Below are 19,761 nucleotides of genomic sequence, written 5' to 3'. Positions count from 1 at the left end.
ATATGGGCCCACTTTTCTTCCATCCGACATAGTCAGCAGCTGCTGCTGACTAAAAACAGTGGAGCTATGCGTGGATGTCTGACCTCCTTCGCACAAAGCAGAAAACTGGTGAGCCAGTGATCCCACTGGGGGTGTATAGCCAGAAGGGGAGGGGCCTTACACTTTTTAGTGTAATGCTTTGTGTGGCCTCCGGAGGCAGTACTATACACCCAATCGTCTGGGTCTCCCAATGGAGCGCCGAAGAAAGGGTTTGTGATTTGAACTTTTAGGTTTATTTTTTTGTACTCGGATCCTCACCTGCAGCAGGTGGGGATTAACACTGACTGCAGGGACGTAATATTACTGCACGCGATCGTTAAAGGGAACCTGTCATCACTTTTTTTTGCCTATAAGCTGCAGCCACCACCACCGAGCTCTTATATACAGCATTCTAACGTGCTATATATAAGAGTCCAGGCCGCTGTGAGAACATAAAAAACACTTTATAATACTTTCCTAACGGTCGCGCTGTGGGCCTAATGGGCATCTCCATTGTCCGGTGCCGGCGCTGCCTCTTTCGGCCATTTTCGTCCTCTTTCTGAAGCATGGGTGCATGACGCGGCCACATCATACACACTCGCCGGTCCTGCGCAGGCACACTACAATACTTTCTGCTCAGGACCTGAATGCTGGCGAGTGTGTAGGACGTCGGACCCGTCATGCACCGCAGCTAAAGAAGAAGGAGAACAAAGATGGCCAAAAGAGGCAGCGCCAGCACCGGACAATGGAGATGCTCATAAGGCCCACAGCACGACCGTTAGGCAAGTATTATAAAGTGTTTTTTAGGTTGTACCCCTGGCCTGGGCTCTTATATACAGCATGTTAGAATGCAGTATATAAGAGCCCGGTGGTGGAGGCCGCAGCTTATAGGCCGAAAAAGTGGTGACAGGTTCCCTTTAAGGGTTAAAACAAAACTTCAGATTTTTATTACTTAAATTGAAAGAAAACTATACATGTTTGGTATCTGCGTTCTTGTACTGATATGGAGAATCATATTGTTAAGCTTTACCATATAGTGAACTTGGTAATTAAAAAAAAAAAAAAACACAAATTGTGGAATTGCTTTTTTTTTTTTTTGCAATTTCACTGCACTTGTACTTTTCAATCAAACAATTCATTTTACCATAAAGTCTACTAGAAAATAGGAAGAAAATTCCAACTTCTGCAAAAAAGAAAAAAAAAAAAAAGTTATGGGTCTTGGAAAAAGGGGAGAAAAAAGAAAAAGAGCAAAAATGGAAAATCACCGGGTGGTGATGGGGTTAATACACTCACTGTTCTGCTCCTCTTCTCAGTGATGTCACTGCCCTGCAGACTCTCCGGGCCACACTGCGTTCTGCGGGACCCAGAAGTGGGTTTTATAATTTAAGTGTATGGAGCGTCAGGGCGAGGCTCAAACTCCTTTGAGAAAAGGAGCAGCACTGTGCTAAATCCTGAAGAAGGCAGTGGTAGGAGAGTATATTAACCTGTTCCCGACCGACCACTGTAGATAAAGGTCAGCGTTTTCAGGGCTCTGTGCAGCACCGACATTTTGCTATGGTCGGCAGTCAGGAGAGGATCGTGCCCCCCCAGAGTCCTGATGCAGAAAGTTAGTTCTGACCAGAGACATAATTGGGATGGGACTGGATGAGGTTCCTATGAGGTTAACCCTTTGTGATCTTCTATATGCCACAATCAATAGCAATAAAGGCATATAGAGGCTTGTGATAAGGAGTGCGCTCAATCTCTCACCCCTCTAGCACCCCAATGACATGATCATGTGGGAGCCGAAGGTTGCAATTATGACCTCCGTGTCAGTCAGCAGCAGGGTCTAAAATGCGATCTGTCAGTGCACAGAAATGCATTATACCAGCAATCAGATCAATAAAAAAAAAAAAGGTGAAATATATATTTTAATATTATATATATATATATATATATATATATATATATATATATATATATATATATATATATATATATATAATTACACACACACACACACACACAGTGTGTGTGTCTCTCAATTACGCACAAATGCATACATACACGCACATTTACTTCTATAGAAAAAAAAAAATACATTTGTCATCACCACGCCCAGAAAAATCTGATCTATAAATCTCTCAGTATTTATCCCCTTCAGTGGGAAGCTTCTTTTAAAAAGAAAAGAAGGGAATTTTGTTTACTTACCGTAAATTCCTTTTCTTCTAGCTCCTATTGGGAGGCCCAGACAATTGGGTGTATAGCTTATGCCTCCGGAGGTCACACAAAGCATTACACTTAAAAGTGTAAACCCCTCCCCTCTGCCTATACACCCGCCCGTGCATCACGGGCTCCTCAGTTTTGGTGCAAAAGCAGGAAGGAGGAAACTTATAAATTGGTCTAAGGTAAATTCAATCCGAAGGATGTTCGGAGAACTTAAACCATGAACCAAGAACAATTCAACATGAACAACATGTGTACACAAAAGAACAACAGCCCGAAGGGAACAGGGGCGGGTGCTGGGTCTCCCAATTGGAGCTAGAAGAAAAGGAATTTACGGTAAGTAAACAAAATTCCCTTCTTTGTCGCTCCATTGGGAGACCCAGACAATTGGGACGTCCAAAAGCAGTCCCTGGGTGGGTAAAGAATACCCCGGTAATAGAGCCGAAAGACGGCCCCTTCCTACAGGTGGGCAACCGCCGCCTGGAGGACTCGCCTACCTAAGCTGGCATCTGCCGAAGCGTAGGTATGCACCTGATAGTGCTTCGTGAAAGTGTGCAGACTCGACCAGGTAGCCGCCTGACACACCTGCTGAGCCGTAGCCTGGTGCCGCAATGCCCAGGACGCACCCACGGCTCTGGTAGAATGGGCTTTCAGTCCTGAAGGAACCGGAAGGCCAGAAGAACGGTAGGCTTCAAGAATTGGTTCCTTGATCCACCGAGCCAAGGTAGACTTGGAAGCCTGCGACCCTTTACGCTGGCCAGCGACAAGGACAAAGAGCGCATCCGAGCGGCGCAGGGGCGCCGTACGAGAAATGTAGAGCCGGAGTGCTCTCACAAGATCTAACAAGTGCAAATCCTTTTCACATTGGTGAACTGGATGAGGACAAAAAGAAGGTAAGGAGATATCCTGATTGAGATGAAAAGGGGATACCACCTTCGGGAGAAATTCCGGAACCGGACGCAGAACCACCTTGTCCTGGTGAAACACCAGGAAGGGAGCTTTGCATGACAGTGCAGCTAGCTCAGACACTCTGCGAAGTGATGTGACTGCCACTAGGAAGACCACCTTCTGCGAGAGGCGAGAAAGAGAAATATCTCTCATTGGCTCGAAAGGTGGTTTCTGAAGAGCCATTAGCACCCTGTTCAGATCCCAGGGTTCTAGCGGGCGCTTGTAAGGGGGGACTATGTGGCAAACCCCCTGCAGGAAACGTGCGTACTTGCGGAAGCCTTGCTAGACGCTTTTGAAAAAATACAGAGAGCGCCGAGACTTGTCCCTTAAGAGAGCCGAGAGACAGCCCCTTTTCCATTCCGGATTGAAGGAAAGACAGAAAAGTGGGCAAGGCAAATGGCCATGGAATAAAACCCTGATCAGAGCACCAGGATAAGAAGATCCTCCACGTCCTGTGGTAGATCTTGGCTGACGTTGGTTTCCTGGCCTGTCTCATAGTGGCAATGACCTCTTGAGATAACCCTGAAGACGCTAGGATCCAGGACTCAATGGCCACACAGTCAGGTTGAGGGCCGCAGAATTCAGATGGAAAAATGGCCCTTGAGACAGCAAGTCTGGTCGGTCTGGTAGTGCCCACGGTTGACCCACCGTGAGATGCCACAGATCCGGGTACCACGACCTCCTTGGCCAGTCCGGGGCGACGAGGAGGGCGCGGCGGCAGTCGGACCTGATCTTGCGTAACACTCTGGGCAGCAGTGCCAGAGGAGGAAAGACATAAGGCAGTTGAAACTGCGACCAATCCTGAACTAAGGCGTCTGCCGCCAGAGCTCTGTGATCTTGAGACCGTGCCATGAATGCTGGGACCTTGTTGTTGTGCCGGGACGCCATTAGGTCGACGTCCGGCTTCCCCCAGCGGCAACAGATCTCTTGAAACACGTCCGGGTGAAGAGACCATTCCCCTGCGTCCATGCCCTGGCGACTGAGAAAGTCTGCTTCCCAGTTTTCTACGCCCGGGATGTGAACTGCGGAGATGGTGGAGGCTGTGGCTTCCACCCACAGCAGAATCCGCCGAACTTCCTGGAAGGCTTGCCGACTGCGCGTGCCGCCTTGGTGGTTGATGTATGCCACCGCCGTTGTCAGACTTAATTCGGATCTGCCTGCCTTCCAGCCACGGCTGGAACGCCTTCAGGGCTAGATACACTGCCCTTATCTCCAGAACATTGATCTGAAGGGAGGACTCTGGCTGAGTCCAGGTACCCTGAGCCCTGTGGTGGAGGAAGACCGCTCCCCACCCTGACAGACTCGCGTCCGTCGTGACCACAGCCCAGGATGGGGGCAGGAAGGATTTCCCCTTCGACAAAGAAGTGGGAAGAAGCCACCACTGAAGGGATGCCTTGGCTGCCCGAGAAAGGGAGACGTTCCTGTCGAGGGACGTCGATTTCCTGTCCCATTTGCGGAGAATGTCCCATTGAAGAGGACGCAGATGAAACTGTGCAAATGGAACTGCCTCCATTGCTGCCACCATCTTCCCTAGGAAGTGCATGAGGCGTCTCAAGGGGTGCGACTGGGCTCGGAGGAGAGATCGCACCCCTGTCTGTAGTGATCGTTGTTTGTCCAGCGGAAGTTTCACTATCGCTGGGAGAGTGTGAAACTCCATCCCGAGATATGTCAGCGATTGTGTCGGTGTCAGTTTTGACTTTGGGAAATTGATGATCCACCCGAACCTCTGGAGTGTCTCCAGAGCAATGTTCAGGCTGTGTTGGCATGCCACCCGAGAGGGGGCCTTGACAAGAAGATCGTCCAAGTAAGGGATCACTGAGTGTCCCTGAGAGTGTAGGACTGCAACCACTGTTGCCATGACCTTGGTGAAGACCCGTGGGGCTGTTGCCAGGCCGAAAGGCAATGCCACGAACTGAAGGTGTTCGTCCCCGATGGCGAAACGCAGGAAGCGCTGATGCTCTGGTGCAATCGGCACGTGGAGATAAGCATCCCTGATGTCTATTGATGCTAGGAAGTCTCCCTGGGACATCGAGGCGATGACGGAGCGGAGAGATTCCATCCGGAATCGTCTGGTTTTCACGTGTTTGTTGAGCAGTTTGAGGTCCAGGACGGGACGGAAAGATCCGTCCTTTTTTGGTACGACAAACAAGTTGGAGTAAAAACCGTGACCCCATTGCTGAAGGGGAACGGGGATAACTACTCCTTCTGCCTTCAGAGAGTTCACCGCCTGCAGAAGAGCATCGGCTCGCTCGGGGGGCGGAGATGTTCTGAAGAAACGAATCGGAGGACGAGAATTGAACTCTATCCTGTAACCGTGAGACAGAATGTCTCTCACCCATCGGTCTTGGACATGTGGGAACCAGGCGTCGCAAAAGCGGGAGAGCCTGCCACCGACCGAGGATGCGGTTTGGGGAGGCCGAAAGTCATGAGGAGGCCGCTTTGGGAGCGGTTCCTCCGGCGGTCTTTTTAGGACGTGCCTTAGACCGCCATGAATCAGAGTTCCTCTGATCCTTTTGAGGCCTGTTGGACGAGGAGAATTGAGACCTGCCTGAGGGCCGAAAGGACCGAAACCTCGATTGTACCTTCCGTTGTTGAGGTCTGTTAGGTTTGGACTGGGGTAAGGACGAGTCCTTACCCTTGGATTGTTTAATGATTTCATCCAATTGCTCGCAGAAAACGGCAAACCGGTTAAAAATTTCTTGGAAGCAGAGTCTGCCTTCCATTCACGTAGCCACATGGCCCTGCGGACTGCCACTGAATTGGCGGATGCTACCGCTGTACGGCTCGCAGAGTCTAGTACCGCATTCATGGCGTAGGACGCAAACGCCGACGCCTGAGAGGTTAATGACACAACCTGCGGAGTCGCGGCTCGTGTGAGTGCATTAATCTCAGACTGACAAGCTGAGATAGCTTGTAGTGCACATACGGCAGCAAATGCCGGAGCAAAGGACGCGCCGATAGCCTCATAGATGGATTTCATCAGGAGCTCTATCTGCCTGTCAGTGGCATCCTTTAGTGATGCACCATCTGCCACTGCAACTATGGATCTGGCCGCCAGTCTAGAGACTGGAGGATCCACCTTGGGACACTGGGCCCAACCCTTGACTACGTCAGGGGGGGAAGGGATAACGTGTGTCATGAAGTCGCTTAGTAAAGCGCTTATCCGGAAAAGCTCGGTGCTTCTGGACTGCGTCTTTGAAGTCGGAGTGATCAAGAAACGCACTCCGTGTACGTTTGGGAAACCTAAAATGAAATTTCTCCTGCTGAGAAGCTGACCCCTCAATCGGAAGGGGTGGAGGAGAAAGATCTAACACCTGATTGATTGACGCTATAAGGTCGTTTACTATGGCGTCCCCTTCAGGCGTATCAAGGTTGAGCGCGGCGTCAGGATCAGAGTCCTGATCTGCCGCATCTGCTTCATCCTCCAGAGAGTCCTCATGCTGAGACCCTGAACAGTGTGATGAAGTCGAGGGACGCTCCCAACGAGCCCGCTTAGTCGGTCTGGGACTGCGGTCCGTGTCGGAGTCCTCCCCTTGGGACCTATGAGTTGACCCAGGAGCTCTTTGCTGCTCCGACCGAGGGGGGCATGGGGGCAATGAATCAACAGTGCCCGGGGCCTGTGTTACAGGTCTGGACTGCAAAGCTTCCAGTATCTTAGCAGACCATCTATCCATAGACTCAAAGTTTGTCAGCAAATACTGCAAACTCTGTCCCTGTCACCTGGACAGTGGGGGCCGGAGGTTCCACCTGGGCCGGGGGTCCCACCAGTGGCTGAGACTCCGGCTGAGTGAGTGTCACAGGGGCCAAGCATTGCACACAATGAGGGTAGGTGGAACCTGCAGGAAGCATTGCCGCACATGAGGTACAGGTTGCAAAGTAAGCCTGTGCTTTGGTACCCTTGCTTTTTGCAGACGACATGCTGTTTCTCCTCTTAGAATAATCAGTGAGGGTATATAGCCAAACGCTAACAGTGAGGCCGTACAGAGTAAATGTATACACTATAAGCATATAAATATACAATTCGGCACCCAGGGGGACCAGCACCTAGTAACAGGTGCGGCTTACCGACCGCTCCCAGCGGTTGTGTGACCACCAGATCCCTGCCTGGGCCTCCCAGAGCTGTGGAGCTCAGTTGTCTCCCCTCTGAAGTTCTCCAGCGTCTTGTAGCAATGGCTGCCGGCGTTCAGAGAGGAGGAGGGGGCCGTGGGCGTGCCTGTAAAAGTGCGGGAATCTGGTGCCCCACGGTGCTCAGTGAGGGGGGAGGAGGATACAAAGTATGCTCCTGCCCTCAGCGCTGACGTCCAGTGCAGCGTCCCGCCCTTACCCCTGACTGGCAGGCCCGGGGGCGGGAATATGCGGCACTAGGCCGCAAAAGCCGGGGACTAAAGTTATAAGCGCGGCCGGCAAACAAGCGCGGCCAGCGCGGTAGTCCCGGCGCACTAACACACCCAGCAGCTGCTGCAGTGTCCATTACCCAGGCGCACTATGCGCCGTCCCCAAGGGGACACAGAGTACCTCAGAGTCGCAGGGCCTTGTCCCTGATGATACCCGGCTCCTGTCCAGCAGATTCCCCCAGGGGCTGCGGAGGGAGCGCGGTCCCAGCGCCTGGTGACCGGTCAGGATCCCACTTCACCCAGAGCCCCTAAGGGATGGGGAAGGAAAACAGCATGTGGCTCCTGCCTATGTACCCACAATGGGTACCTCAACCTTAACAGCACCGCCGACCCGAGTGGGGTGAGAAGGGAGCATGCTGGGGGCCCTGTATGGGCCCACTTTTCTTCCATCCGATATAGTCAGCAGCTGCTGCTGACTAAAATGTGGAGCTTGCGTGGATGTGTGCCTCCTTCCACAAAGCAATAAAACTGAGGAGCCCGTGATGCACGGGCGGGTGTATAGGCAGAGGGGAGGGGTTTACACTTTTAAGTGTAATGCTTTGTGTGACCTCCGGAGGCATAAGCTATACACCCAATTGTCTGGGTCTCCCAATGGAGCGACAAAGAAAAAAACAAAACAATCCCAGAGAAGCGTTCCAGTGTTATAACCTCAAAGTGACACCGGTCAGAATTGGGGGGAAAAAAAAAAAATGGCAGGGTCACGAAGGTGAAAACAGGTTCTGGAGTTAATGCACACACTTGTATACACAAATTTAGTAAAAAACAAACCACCACACATGGGAGGGCATAGAATTTCAATACCAGACAATTTGCACAGTTGTGGTGCTGCGTTTCTATACATTATGTAATATATATAATTTTTATATAACACAGACACACATACACACTTTTTTTTTTTCCTGAACAATCCCATTGCATACTGTTTGGGGAGAAAATTCCATGGTCTATACGCTATGCATTATCCATGATCTATGTCCATACCTGGGAGTGAGGATCTCCTTGTATTGGAGCCTTTCTACTCTGGTGGTGGCCGCCACAGACATGGGTATCACGATGTTGTCAATATCATAGGAAGTCTCCACCCGTCGCCTCCTGGCAGCCTGTGGGGTATTAGGACAAAAACAGTCACGCATCCAATTCGAGAACAGTAAAAAAAAGTGCATTCGAGGAAGTCAAAATCAATGACATATTAACCTATACAAGTCTAGTTACATATAGATTATATACATGTATATGTACGCGATAATTATGTATATTTGCAATGTCTCTTCTGAATCTCAACCTGACTAAATTGGCACTAAACAAAGGCAGCTGAAAAATTATTTCCATAACCATGTGCTGTCCAACTTAATAGAGCAGCACAGTGGCTCAGAAGTTAGCACGGAGGTCTGGTTCAAACCCCACCAAGGACAACATCTGCAAGGGGTTTGTATGTGGGGTTTGCCTATCACCTGTCCCACTCAAAGACATAACTGATAGGGAATTTAGATTGTGAGCCCCAATGGGGACAGGGATGCCTGTAAAGCGCTGATGGCGAATATACAGTATAAGCCAAGCGTTTCAAACTCACTTTCACCAGGCATTTCCTCAGCATTAAAGCTTCCTTCAAAGGGCCGCTTGTAATGGCTCATGTAGATCTCCTGCAACACGGAAGGAGCATGGACTGCTATGCACAAACGGGCCAGGTGCTATAGTAGAGCTGTACCGGAGTATTAAGATTGCACAAGAGCTGTCCCTGGATAGAAGGATCACTCGGGAACACTGTAAATGTTAACTGTTAGTGCGCTGCTGGAGATACGACACACATCCAGGAGATCCAGGAGAGGTATAATGCAAGGTGGTTTAATTCATCACGTTTCGAAGTGTAACCACTTAATCATGAAATCCACCAGTATGACCATGGGTTACACTTTGAAATGCGTTGAATTAAATCACCTTGCATTCTACCTTTTCTGGATGTGTGTCGTATCTCCAGCAGCGCAGTAACGGTTCCTTATTTACAGTGTTCCCGAGTGATTTTTGGCTTCTTCAGCACGTGGACTCTGCAGCCGCTCATTACAGGCTTTACTTCTGGTTGTGTGATACACAGCCAATAAAGTAATAATATAATAATTTTATTAATATTTTAATTCATTTATATAGCGCTATTAATTCCATAGCGCTTTACATACATTGGCAACACTGTCCCCATTGGGGCTCACAATCTAGAGTCCCTATCTGTATGTCTTTTTGAGTGTGGGAGAAACCGGGGTACCCGGAGGAAACCCATGCAAACACGGGGAGAACATACAAACTCCTTGCAGATGGTGTCCTTGGTGGGATTTGAACCCAGGACCCCAGTGCTGCAAGGCTGCAGTGCTAACCACTGAGCCAACGTGCCGCCCAGGTGAGCACATTCTCATTATTTTTACTTCTGGTTACTGGGTAAGATCTTATTGCGCTCTTTTCCCTCCAGCTCTTTACCCAGTAGAAGGACACACACCTAAACGTCCACCATAGGCACCCCCCTGTATTATAGTTCCCCTAAACTCTTTCACAGGCATACCCCCCACAGCAGTATAGACCCCCAAATCCATCGTTTGCCCTTTTTCACCTGAAGCTTTTCATTGATGCAGTGAATAATGGCTAAAGAATGGGAGCGCGTCACATCTCTCCTGAGTTCCAGCCACTTCGTCGATTGGTGCGCTGCACTCTCGCCCAGAAGGACGCCAAGAACATGTGACAAATTGTGTCACACCTACCAGGAGCCCATACATTCTACCATCTACCATGTGTACTGCACACGGCAGCCTCTTTAGAATGCATGCAGTACAAACTAGTGGAAAATTTTTTAATAAACCACGGACAGTGCTTTTTTTTTTTAGTGCCAGACGCTATGGTCGGCAGAGAAAAGCACTCGGGTTTTACTGGCAACCCAGCTTGAGGGCCACATAAAATGATGTGCTGGGCCGGACTGGTCTGTGGGGCTTGAGTTTGACACCCCTGATATAAGCTAAATACAGTGGAATCTCAGATTACAAGTAACCCGGTGTGCGAGCATTTCGCTATACGAGCAAAGCTTGCTGTAAATTTGTAACACTGTTTGCGAGTAATACTTTGCTGTACAAGCAAATACTCACCGCACAATCTTCCGGTTCCGTACTTTCATCGCGCTCTAACCAGCTCTGCTTCTTATGGTCCGCAGGCACATGGATCCAGTAACAAATCGCAGCCGCTGCAGGGGCTGCTGCTGTCTGTGCTTCATGTCTGCCGACGCCTCTTAAAGACAGCACGCTGACCAATCAGAGGCCAACGGCTCATGCGTATGACGTCTGCTGCTGAATCACTGACAGCGGCAGCCCCTGCATCGGCCGCGATCACTACTGGGTCTACATGCCTGCAGACTGCAAGAACCAGGGAACGGAGGATAGGTGAAAATAGTGTGATTTACATTTATTATTCAACCCCTCAAACCACAAGAATTCTGTTTGGTTCCCCTAAAGTATTAAGAAGTATTTCAGGCACAAAGAACAATGAGCTTCACATGTTTGGATTAATTATCTCTTTTTCCAGCCTTTTCTGACTAATTAAGACCCTCCCTAAACTTGTGAACAGCACTCATACTTGGTCAACATGGGAAAGACAAAGGAGCATTCCAAGGCCATCAGAGACAAGATCGTGGAGGGTCACAAGGCTGGCAAGGGGTACAAAACCCTTTCCAAGTAGTTGGGCCTACCTGTCTCCACTGTTGGGAGCATCATCCGGAAGTGGAAGGCTTATGGAACTACTGTTAGCCTTCCACGGCCTGGACAGCCTTTGAAAGTTTCCACCCGTGCCGAGGCCAGGCTTGTCCGAAGAGTCAAGGCTAACCCAAGGACAACAAGGAAGGAGCTCCGGGAAGATTTCATGGCAGTCGGGATATTGATTTCAGTCAATACCATAAGTACCGTACTCCACCGCAATGGTCTCCATTCCAGACGAGCCCGTAAGGTACCTTTACTTTCAAAGCGTCATGTCAAGGCTCGTCTACAGTTTGCTCATGATCACTTGGAGGACTCTGAGACAGACTGGCTCAAGGTTCTCTGGTCTGATGAGAGCAAGATCGAGATCTTTGGTGCCAACCACACACGTGACGTTTGGAGACTGGATGGCACTGCATACGACCCCAAGAATACCATCCCTACAGTCAAGCATGGTGGTGGCAGCATCATGCTGTGGGGCTGTTTCTCAGCCAAGGGGCCTGGCCATCTGGTCCGTATCCACGGGAAGATGGATAGCACGGCCTACCTGGAGATTTTGGCAAAGAACCTCCGCTCCTCCATCAAAGATCTTAAGATGGGTCGTCATTTCATCTTCCAACAAGACAACGACCCAAAGCACACAGCCAATAAAACCAAGGCCTGGTTCAAGAGGGAAAAAATCAAGGTGTTGCAGTGGCCTAGTCAGTCTCCTGACCTTAACCCAATTGAAAACTTGTGGAAGGAGCTAAAGATTAAAGTCCACATGAGACACCAAAAGAACCTAGATAACTTTGAGAAGATCTGCATAGAGGAGTGGGCCAAGATAACTCTAGAGACCTGTGCCGGCCTGATCAGGTCTTATAAAAGACGATTATTAGCTGTAATTGCAAACAAGGGTTATTCCACAAAATATTAAACCTAGGGGTTGAATAATAATTGACCCACACTTTTATGTTGAAAATTTATTAAAATTTAACTGAGCAACATAACTTGTTGGTTTGTAAGATTTATGCATCTGTTAATAAATCCTGCTCTTGTTTGAAGTTTGCAGGCTCTAACTTATTTGCATCTTATCAAACCTGCTAAATCTGCAGGGGGTTGAATACTACTTGCAGGCACTGTAATATATATATATATATATATATATATATATATATATATATATATATATATATATATGTATATATTACACAGTAGGGAAGTGGTGGAGCGAATTGTTTCAATTGTTTCCTATGGGAAAAGTTGCTTTTCCATACAAATAACTTGGATTACGAGCACACTCACAAAACGAATTATGCTCGCAATCCAAAGTTCCACTGTAAAAGGAAAACCATTTCAGCAACACAAAGTTCTGAAGCTCCACCAGCAGAGGGCGCTGTCAGCCTCAATAACTGTGCACTGGCATTTTACTATAAGCATGGTAAGCGCATGAATGGATGGCTGTTGAAACCTACGACCGTGTTCACACCTCTGTGAGGGTAGTACTGTCACCCAATAAAGGGACCAGGGCCAGTGTAGGTCGGGACTTTTGCACTCTGTGGTCCTATAAACATCCAGCTCCCACCTCCAGTATAATGTTTCAGTGGTCCACCCCAATCCAAGAGCATTGAGCTTGGGGTCAGATTCTTAAACTCCAGGGGCGCAGCTGATTCACAGAGTAAACCTGGAAGTGCAGCCATTTTTCCAATATGTAGTAATACATGGTACCATTACTAAATGACAAAGTAATACATGATGGTGTGGTGTCCAGCAAAGAATCAGCCAGTCTGCTCTTACCCCTGCATTGATGTTCACCTGCCCAGAGACGAAAAACCTTACAACCAGTATTGTCAAGACTTTACATGAAAGGTGTGAGCCAATAGCAGCCATTTCTCAGACACTCAATAAGGGGGCTTCTGAACCCCCTACAATGATCTCGTCTCCACAAGACACAGCATTCTGGTCCATCATAATAATTGCAAGCCCTCCAATACTTAATAGAGGACAGGGTTCTCTTAGATAAGCACTACAGGCCCTGTCACACACAGAGATAAATCTGCGGCAGATCTGTGGTTGCAGTGAAATTGTGGACAATCAGTGCCAGGTTTGTGGCTGTGTACAAATGGAACAATATGTCCATGATTTCACTGCAACCACAGATCTGCCAAAGATTTATCTCTGTGTGTGACGGGGCCTTACCTGTGCTCTGTTCTTGCAAATATTGGAGGACCAACACAGACATCTTCCTTATTGCCATCAAACATAATTGGAGCTTGTAACTGGTGATGTGAGGTCGGGGGTCAGAATGATGACTTTGGCCACTACACAGGTCATGCGGGCAAAGATCACTGCATGATGCTCCTACACTGCAGCATAATGCAAGTTAATGAGGTTGCATTATGACCCGCAAAGAACCACAAGAAAGTCGCAAAAAGTCCTAAGTGGTTCCTAGGACGTTAATCATGAAGGGGTAATCACCGCCGGCAGTGAGCCAGCAACAATCCCCGCATAAGTCTGATGATTTGAACAGCAGACGTGTGCTTCGCAGGTGCAGGTGGATACGCGATCCACCCGTGCATGTTAACCCCTTAGATTATGCTGTCAAAATGTGACAGCACGATTTAAATGGTTGCGACGGGGAAATCGCCTTTCCTTGCCGGCATCGGAGGCCATGTGATGTGATCAAGGGAAGTTGATGGGTGCCATGGTAGCGACAGGTCATGTGATGACTCCTGTCGCCATCATAACGTAGCTCCTATGACAGCCGCCAGAACAGCAGCTGTAACAAGAACGCAGCATTTCTGCTGATCAGAGCTGTGCTGCTTTGATCAGGAAAAATGAATGAGCGTTCAGACTACTAATCCTTATAACCCCCTAGAGGGACTAGTAGAAAAAAAAAAGAAAACAAAAAATTAAAAGATAAAAGTGCAAATCCACCCCATTGAAAATTAAAGGGTTAAAACAAAATAATAAAAAAAAAAAAAATATTACACATTTGGTATCACCGTATTCAGAAATGCTTGATCAAAATATAAAATCAATTAACCTGATCGGTAAACTGCATAGTGGCAAAAAAGTTCCAAACGCCAAATTTAAGTTTTTTTGGTCATCCCGAATTTTGCGCAAAATGTAATAACAGGCGATCAAAACATAGCATCTGTGCAAAATGCCATCAATGTGCCGCATATCCCGAAAAATGAGAACCCCTAAGATAACAGTGAAGCTATACATGTTTGGTAGTTACGAACTCATACCGACATGAGGCATCAAACAGATACATCAGTTTTACCATATAGTGAACACGGTGAATACCCAAAAATAAATCATGCAAGTGCAGGTTTTTTTGCAACTTTTCCATTACACTATATGGTAAAACTAATTGTTTTAGCTAAAAGTACAACTCATCCCGCAAAAATACAAGTCCTTATACGGCATGATTGACGAAAAAAAAAAAAAAAAGTTACGGCTCTCAGAAGAAGGGGAGAGAAAAAAAAAAATGGAAACTCGCCTGGGGTGATGGGGTTAAAAGTTGTCCAAAAAAATATAAAAAGGTTACTTTTTGCCAAAAACAGCGCCACTTTTGTGTGCAATATTGCATCTTGGCCACTTTTAGAAGGACTAAAGGGGGCTTTACACGCTACGACATCGCTAATGCGAACTCGTTGGGGTCACGGAATTGGTGACGCACATCCGGCCGCTTTAGCGATGCCGTTGCGCGTGACACCGATGAGCGATTTTGCATCGTTGCAAAAACGTGCAAAATCGCTCATCGGTGACATGGGCGTCCATTCTCAAAAATCATTACTGCAGCAGTAACGAGGTTGTTCGTCGTTCCTGCGGCAGCACACATCGCTCCGTATGACGCTGCAGGAACGAGGAACCTCTCCTTACCTGCCTCCCGGCTGCTATGCGGAAGGAAGGAGGTGGGCGGGATGTTACGTCCCGCTCAGCTCCGCCGCTATTGGGCGGCCGCTCAGTGACGTTGCTGTGACGCCGCACGGACCGCCCCCTTAGAATGGAGGCGGTTCGCCGGTCACAGCGACGTCGCCGGGCAGGTATGTGTGACGGGTCTGGGCGATGTTGTGCGGCACGGGCAGCGATTTGCCCGTGTCGCGCAACAGATGGGGGCGAGTACCCACACTAGCGATATCGGGACCGATATCGCAGTGTGTAAAGCCCGCTTAAGTTGCAATACCAGACAACCCATAGGCAGGTGTGGCACTCTTCCTATAAAAAAAAATAAAAAAAAAAAAGTGTTTCTTGGTTTTGTACAATGTCGCACATCTTGAGGTTCCCACTCCAGGTGGAGGAATTTTGTGTAATCGTTACTTTAGGTTTTTGGACTTGTTTGTTATGGTTCCCTGCAGGTTGCAAGGTGAAATGTGACTCCATTTGCTTGCATTATTTATACTTCAATGTAGCTGTGACATAAAGCAATGTTTTGCGGCATGTCCTGTGTATTAGCCAAAGTCGCCAAATAGCTCCAGCCTAAAAAGCCAAAAGCTCCCTGTATGCAATGATGACAGCCTGGCACAACAGAACTGGAAACAAGTAAGCCACCACGTACCGCAGCCGCAGCGGCAGCAGCAGCGCTGAGCGATGCAGAACTTGTCCCTTCAGAAAGAGTTGACTGTTGTCGAGACAAAGGCGTATGAGACATGCCGGGAAGGTTTTCGGAACCAGGACTGGACCTACCACTCTCCATGTCATGCCTTCCTGCTGACAAAGCAAAATGGGAGAATCTCCGAGGTTAGTGGCCAGAGGCTGCGACTACAGGTAACACTGGCGGCCAATCTTACCATCTCGTTCCAGGGGACTATAATGCCTCTTTTTGTTGTGAGATATAGAGAGGGAGAGTGTGCGCTCCGGCTTTAGAGATGACATGCGCTCAAACTTTAAGGTGCGTGGTAAGGGCTCCAAGTGCTGTTTCAGGAGGTTTTCTGGAGAAGGCCTATGGACAGAGAGTCCTAAAACAGGAAGAAAAGATTTAAGGACCGGTCCGAAAGTAGCGATTCTTCAGCTGCTGTGAAATGTTGGTAATTGTGGCATCACAACAGCTGAAGAGCCACACGCCATAATCACATTCATGCACAACATATGAAGGAAGGGCCATCACACTTACTGTGAGAATGGAAGAGTCCGGCCGTTCTGTCTGTACGAGGACCTTCCGAGGTGGAGAGGGCTTGATTTTGGGGTCGATGTTTTAATTTTTTGCTTGATTTTAGTCTTTCCATCTTGTTGTGTGAACGAAGTAGGGAGTGAAGTCGCAGACCAACAGGGACATCTAATACAGAGATAAGATGGTCATCAGCTCTGGTCACATCAATGTACCGGGAAACTACAAGTGCCAGCATATGTCTTTCCAGCCTTGTTTTAGTGCTTCCCATATTAGCATCATTTCGAATATATATATATCTAGAAAGTGTTCTAGTCTATTCATAGGATGTGCTCTGGATTCTCCGTACTCCCAACATCCCGCAGCCTCTGGAGCATTTCCCGAGAGTTGCAGGGTGTACTATTGGGAAAAAATGTTCTCAAAAACATAATGAAGCAAAAAATATTGCATTATGGGATCTTTGCTGTGATTTATGAGATTTGTCACAATAGTGGAGACTAAAGATGGTGCGAATCAAGTCGCAGAACCCAGACCAGAGCCACATCAGTAATCTGTAGCCAATGGATGGGGCATCTGAGAACCACCTCTTGGCATCCATGGTTGCCCCTTTGATCAGCCGGGCTGTCACGATATTGTATGACTATGAGGTCATGCCAGGCTGGCTAATTAGAAAAACAGCCAGGAATGCCGAAATGTAAGAGGCAGTGTGTAGGGCTACTGTTTGATGGCCACAGATGGCCGCTGTACTGGGACCTATGAATCGATTTCCACCATCTCTAGTGGAGGCCGATCCAGATTAGAAGGTGCATCACTGTCACTTATGCCTATCTGTGCCGGTCTCAGGCCATTCCCACAGCATGCTACATCTGTATATTCTCCAGTAATCTTACACTCACCAGCGGGAAAGGACAGTACAGGATGAATAGCTGGATCCATGAGGGTCAGACGTTCTGATAGTGGATCACTGTATGGAAACTGGCATGAGACCCCTGGGTAAGTGGCACACATGACACACGATGAGGAAACCTCACAGGGCCGAGGAACACTGCGCTGAACCTGTGCAGATGGTAAGGAGGAGGAGAAAAAAACACCGATGTTAACACTTGCTCACCAGCAGAGGGCGATAAACATCCAGGTTTCCCACCACAAACAATGATTCATTTTCCTTATTTACGGCTATTGAGTCACTACAAGTTGCCCAACAATGACACATTTATACTATTTCATAGATGGGAGAGAAACTTTTTTTTGCTTTTTTAACCCACACAAGCGTACAAAAACCCAAAATATAAAAACTATACACATGCAATGTATGTATCTAGACTGTGTATAGGGTACTACTCTTTGCACAGTAATCACCAGGAGCGAGAAAATGTTGTAGACAAAAAGGCCGGGATTGGAGAGCACTCTGACCCCGGCTGTTGTAGAGACCCTGGCTTTCAAGTTAAGTGGTGTGTGCACAGACTTCATTACTGAGCAATCACAAAGACACACCTACACCCAAATACGTACAGGTAGCTCGTCCTAAAGAGTCCATTGTGAGTTCTGCAAGTGTATCTGACAGAAATGGAGCAGACAGCGGCCCCGGACTCCACATTTCTAAACATCACAGTTAATGTTTCCGCAATGGAGGATAGAAAGGGAACAGACCGCGCAATGGGAGCTCAGCACTATACATAGGGTGGGGGAGGGGAAAGTCTCCAGGACAATTATGATGAGCAATAGGATCACATGGATTGGATTAAAATGTAGAGGATCCTTTGTATTAAACAGAAATTATGAAGTACCCCCTTTCTCAAGACAGTGCCAGTGATGCTCCACTGACCACCCGGGAAAGCTGCTGCCATGTGTCCTGTAGTATTACACGGCTCCCAGAGAACGATCACGTGGCCATGTCGTATATAGTCACTTCCTCAGGGCACAAAATCCTTGAGCAGCTTTGCCCTCTTACCAGAATACCCCCACCATGATGGCAATGTGCCTAAATGACAAATGTGTCCTGTGTGGACACGCCCTTTAAGGGCACATGCTCACGTGGACACCTCCTTTAAAGGCCATGTACAGACACCTCTTTTAAGGCCACGTGCATACGTGTAGTGAGTATTTGGTGAATTTTTTACCTCAGTATTTATGGGATCTGACTATTTGTGGGACCAGGCGTCTGTATAAAGAAGGGAATTTTGTTACTTACCGTAAATTCCTTTTCTTCTAGCTCTTATTGGGAGACCCAGACGATTGGGGTATAGCTACTGCCCTCTGGAGGCCACACAAAGCACTACATTAAAAGTGCAAGGCCCCTCCCCCTCTGGCTATACCCCCCCGTGGTATCACGGGTTCTCCAGTTTTAGTGCCAAAGCAAGAAGGAGGAAGCCAATAACTGGTTTAAACAAATTAACTCCGAATAACATCGGAGAACTGAAAAACCGTTCAACATGAACAACATGTGTACCCGCAAACAACAAAAAAACATCCCGAAGGACAACAGGGCGGGTGCTGGGTCTCCCAATAAGAGCTAGAAGAAAAGGAATTTACGGTAAGTAACAAAATTCCCTTCTTCTTCAGCGCTCTATTGGGAGACCCAGACGATTGGGACGTCCAAAAGCTGTCCCTGGGTGGGTAAATAAATACCTCATGTTAGAGCTGCAAAACAGCCCTCCCCTACGGGGGTGTCACTGCCGCCTGCAGGACTCTTCTACCTAAGCTGGCATCCGCCGAAGCATAGGTATGCACCTGATAATGCTTGGTGAAAGTGTGCAGACTGGACCAGGTAGCTGCCTGGCACACCTGTTGAGCCGAAGCCTGGTGGCGTAATGCCCAGGACGCACCCACGGCTCTGGTGGAGTGGGCTTTTAGCCCTGAAGGAACCGGAAGCCCCGCAGAACGGTAGGCCTCTAGAATTGGTTCTTTGATCCATCGAGCCAGGGTGGCTTTAGAAGCCTGCAACCCCTTGCGCGGACCAGCGACAAGGACGAAAAGTGCATCGGCACGGCGTATGGGCGCCGTGCGGGAAATGTAGATTCTGAGTGCTCTCACCAGATCTAGCAAACGTAAGGCCTTTTCATACCGGTGAACCGGATGAGGGCAAAAAGAAGGCAAGGAAATATCCTGATTAAGATGAAAAGAGGATACGACCTTAGGAAGAAACTCCGGAATGGGGCGCAGCACAACCTTGTCCTGGTGGAACACCAGGAAGGGAGCCTTAGATGACAGAGCTGCCAGCTCAGACACTCGCCGAAGCGATGTGATCGCAACAAGAAACGCCACTTTCTGCGACAGCCGAGAAAAGGAAACTTCCTTCAGAGGCTCGAAGGGCGGCTTCTGGAGAGCAACTAGTACCCTGTTCAGATCCCATGGATCTAACGGTCGCTTGTACGGGGGCACA

General features: G+C 48.3%; 1 protein-coding gene across 4 annotated transcripts in view; it reads right to left on the bottom strand.

Annotated features, from left to right (window-relative positions):
- KANSL1 (KAT8 regulatory NSL complex subunit 1) overlaps positions 1–19,761 on the bottom strand; it is a 143,812-nt gene that overhangs the window by 19,268 nt on the left and 104,783 nt on the right. For 3 of the 4 annotated variants that reach the window (XM_075350308.1, XM_075350309.1, XM_075350307.1), the window contains 5 exons: positions 17,276–17,435; positions 16,386–16,547; positions 16,063–16,230; positions 15,831–15,982; positions 8,547–8,665 (listed from right to left, as the gene is read on the bottom strand). In XM_075350308.1, the coding sequence (XP_075206423.1) occupies positions 8,547–8,665; positions 15,831–15,982; positions 16,063–16,230; positions 16,386–16,547; positions 17,276–17,435 (761 nt within the window). The remainder of the gene's footprint in view (positions 1–8,546; positions 8,666–15,830; positions 15,983–16,062; positions 16,231–16,385; positions 16,548–17,275; positions 17,436–19,761) is intronic. The other variant, XM_075350310.1, reaches the window with a different exon arrangement.

Source organism: Anomaloglossus baeobatrachus, chromosome 5 (genome assembly GCF_048569485.1).
Source record: "Anomaloglossus baeobatrachus isolate aAnoBae1 chromosome 5, aAnoBae1.hap1, whole genome shotgun sequence".
Lineage (NCBI taxonomy): Eukaryota > Metazoa > Chordata > Amphibia > Anura > Aromobatidae > Anomaloglossus > Anomaloglossus baeobatrachus.
The sequence above is the reverse complement of the archived record's forward strand: the minus strand, read 5'-3'. Positions and strand labels throughout refer to the sequence as shown.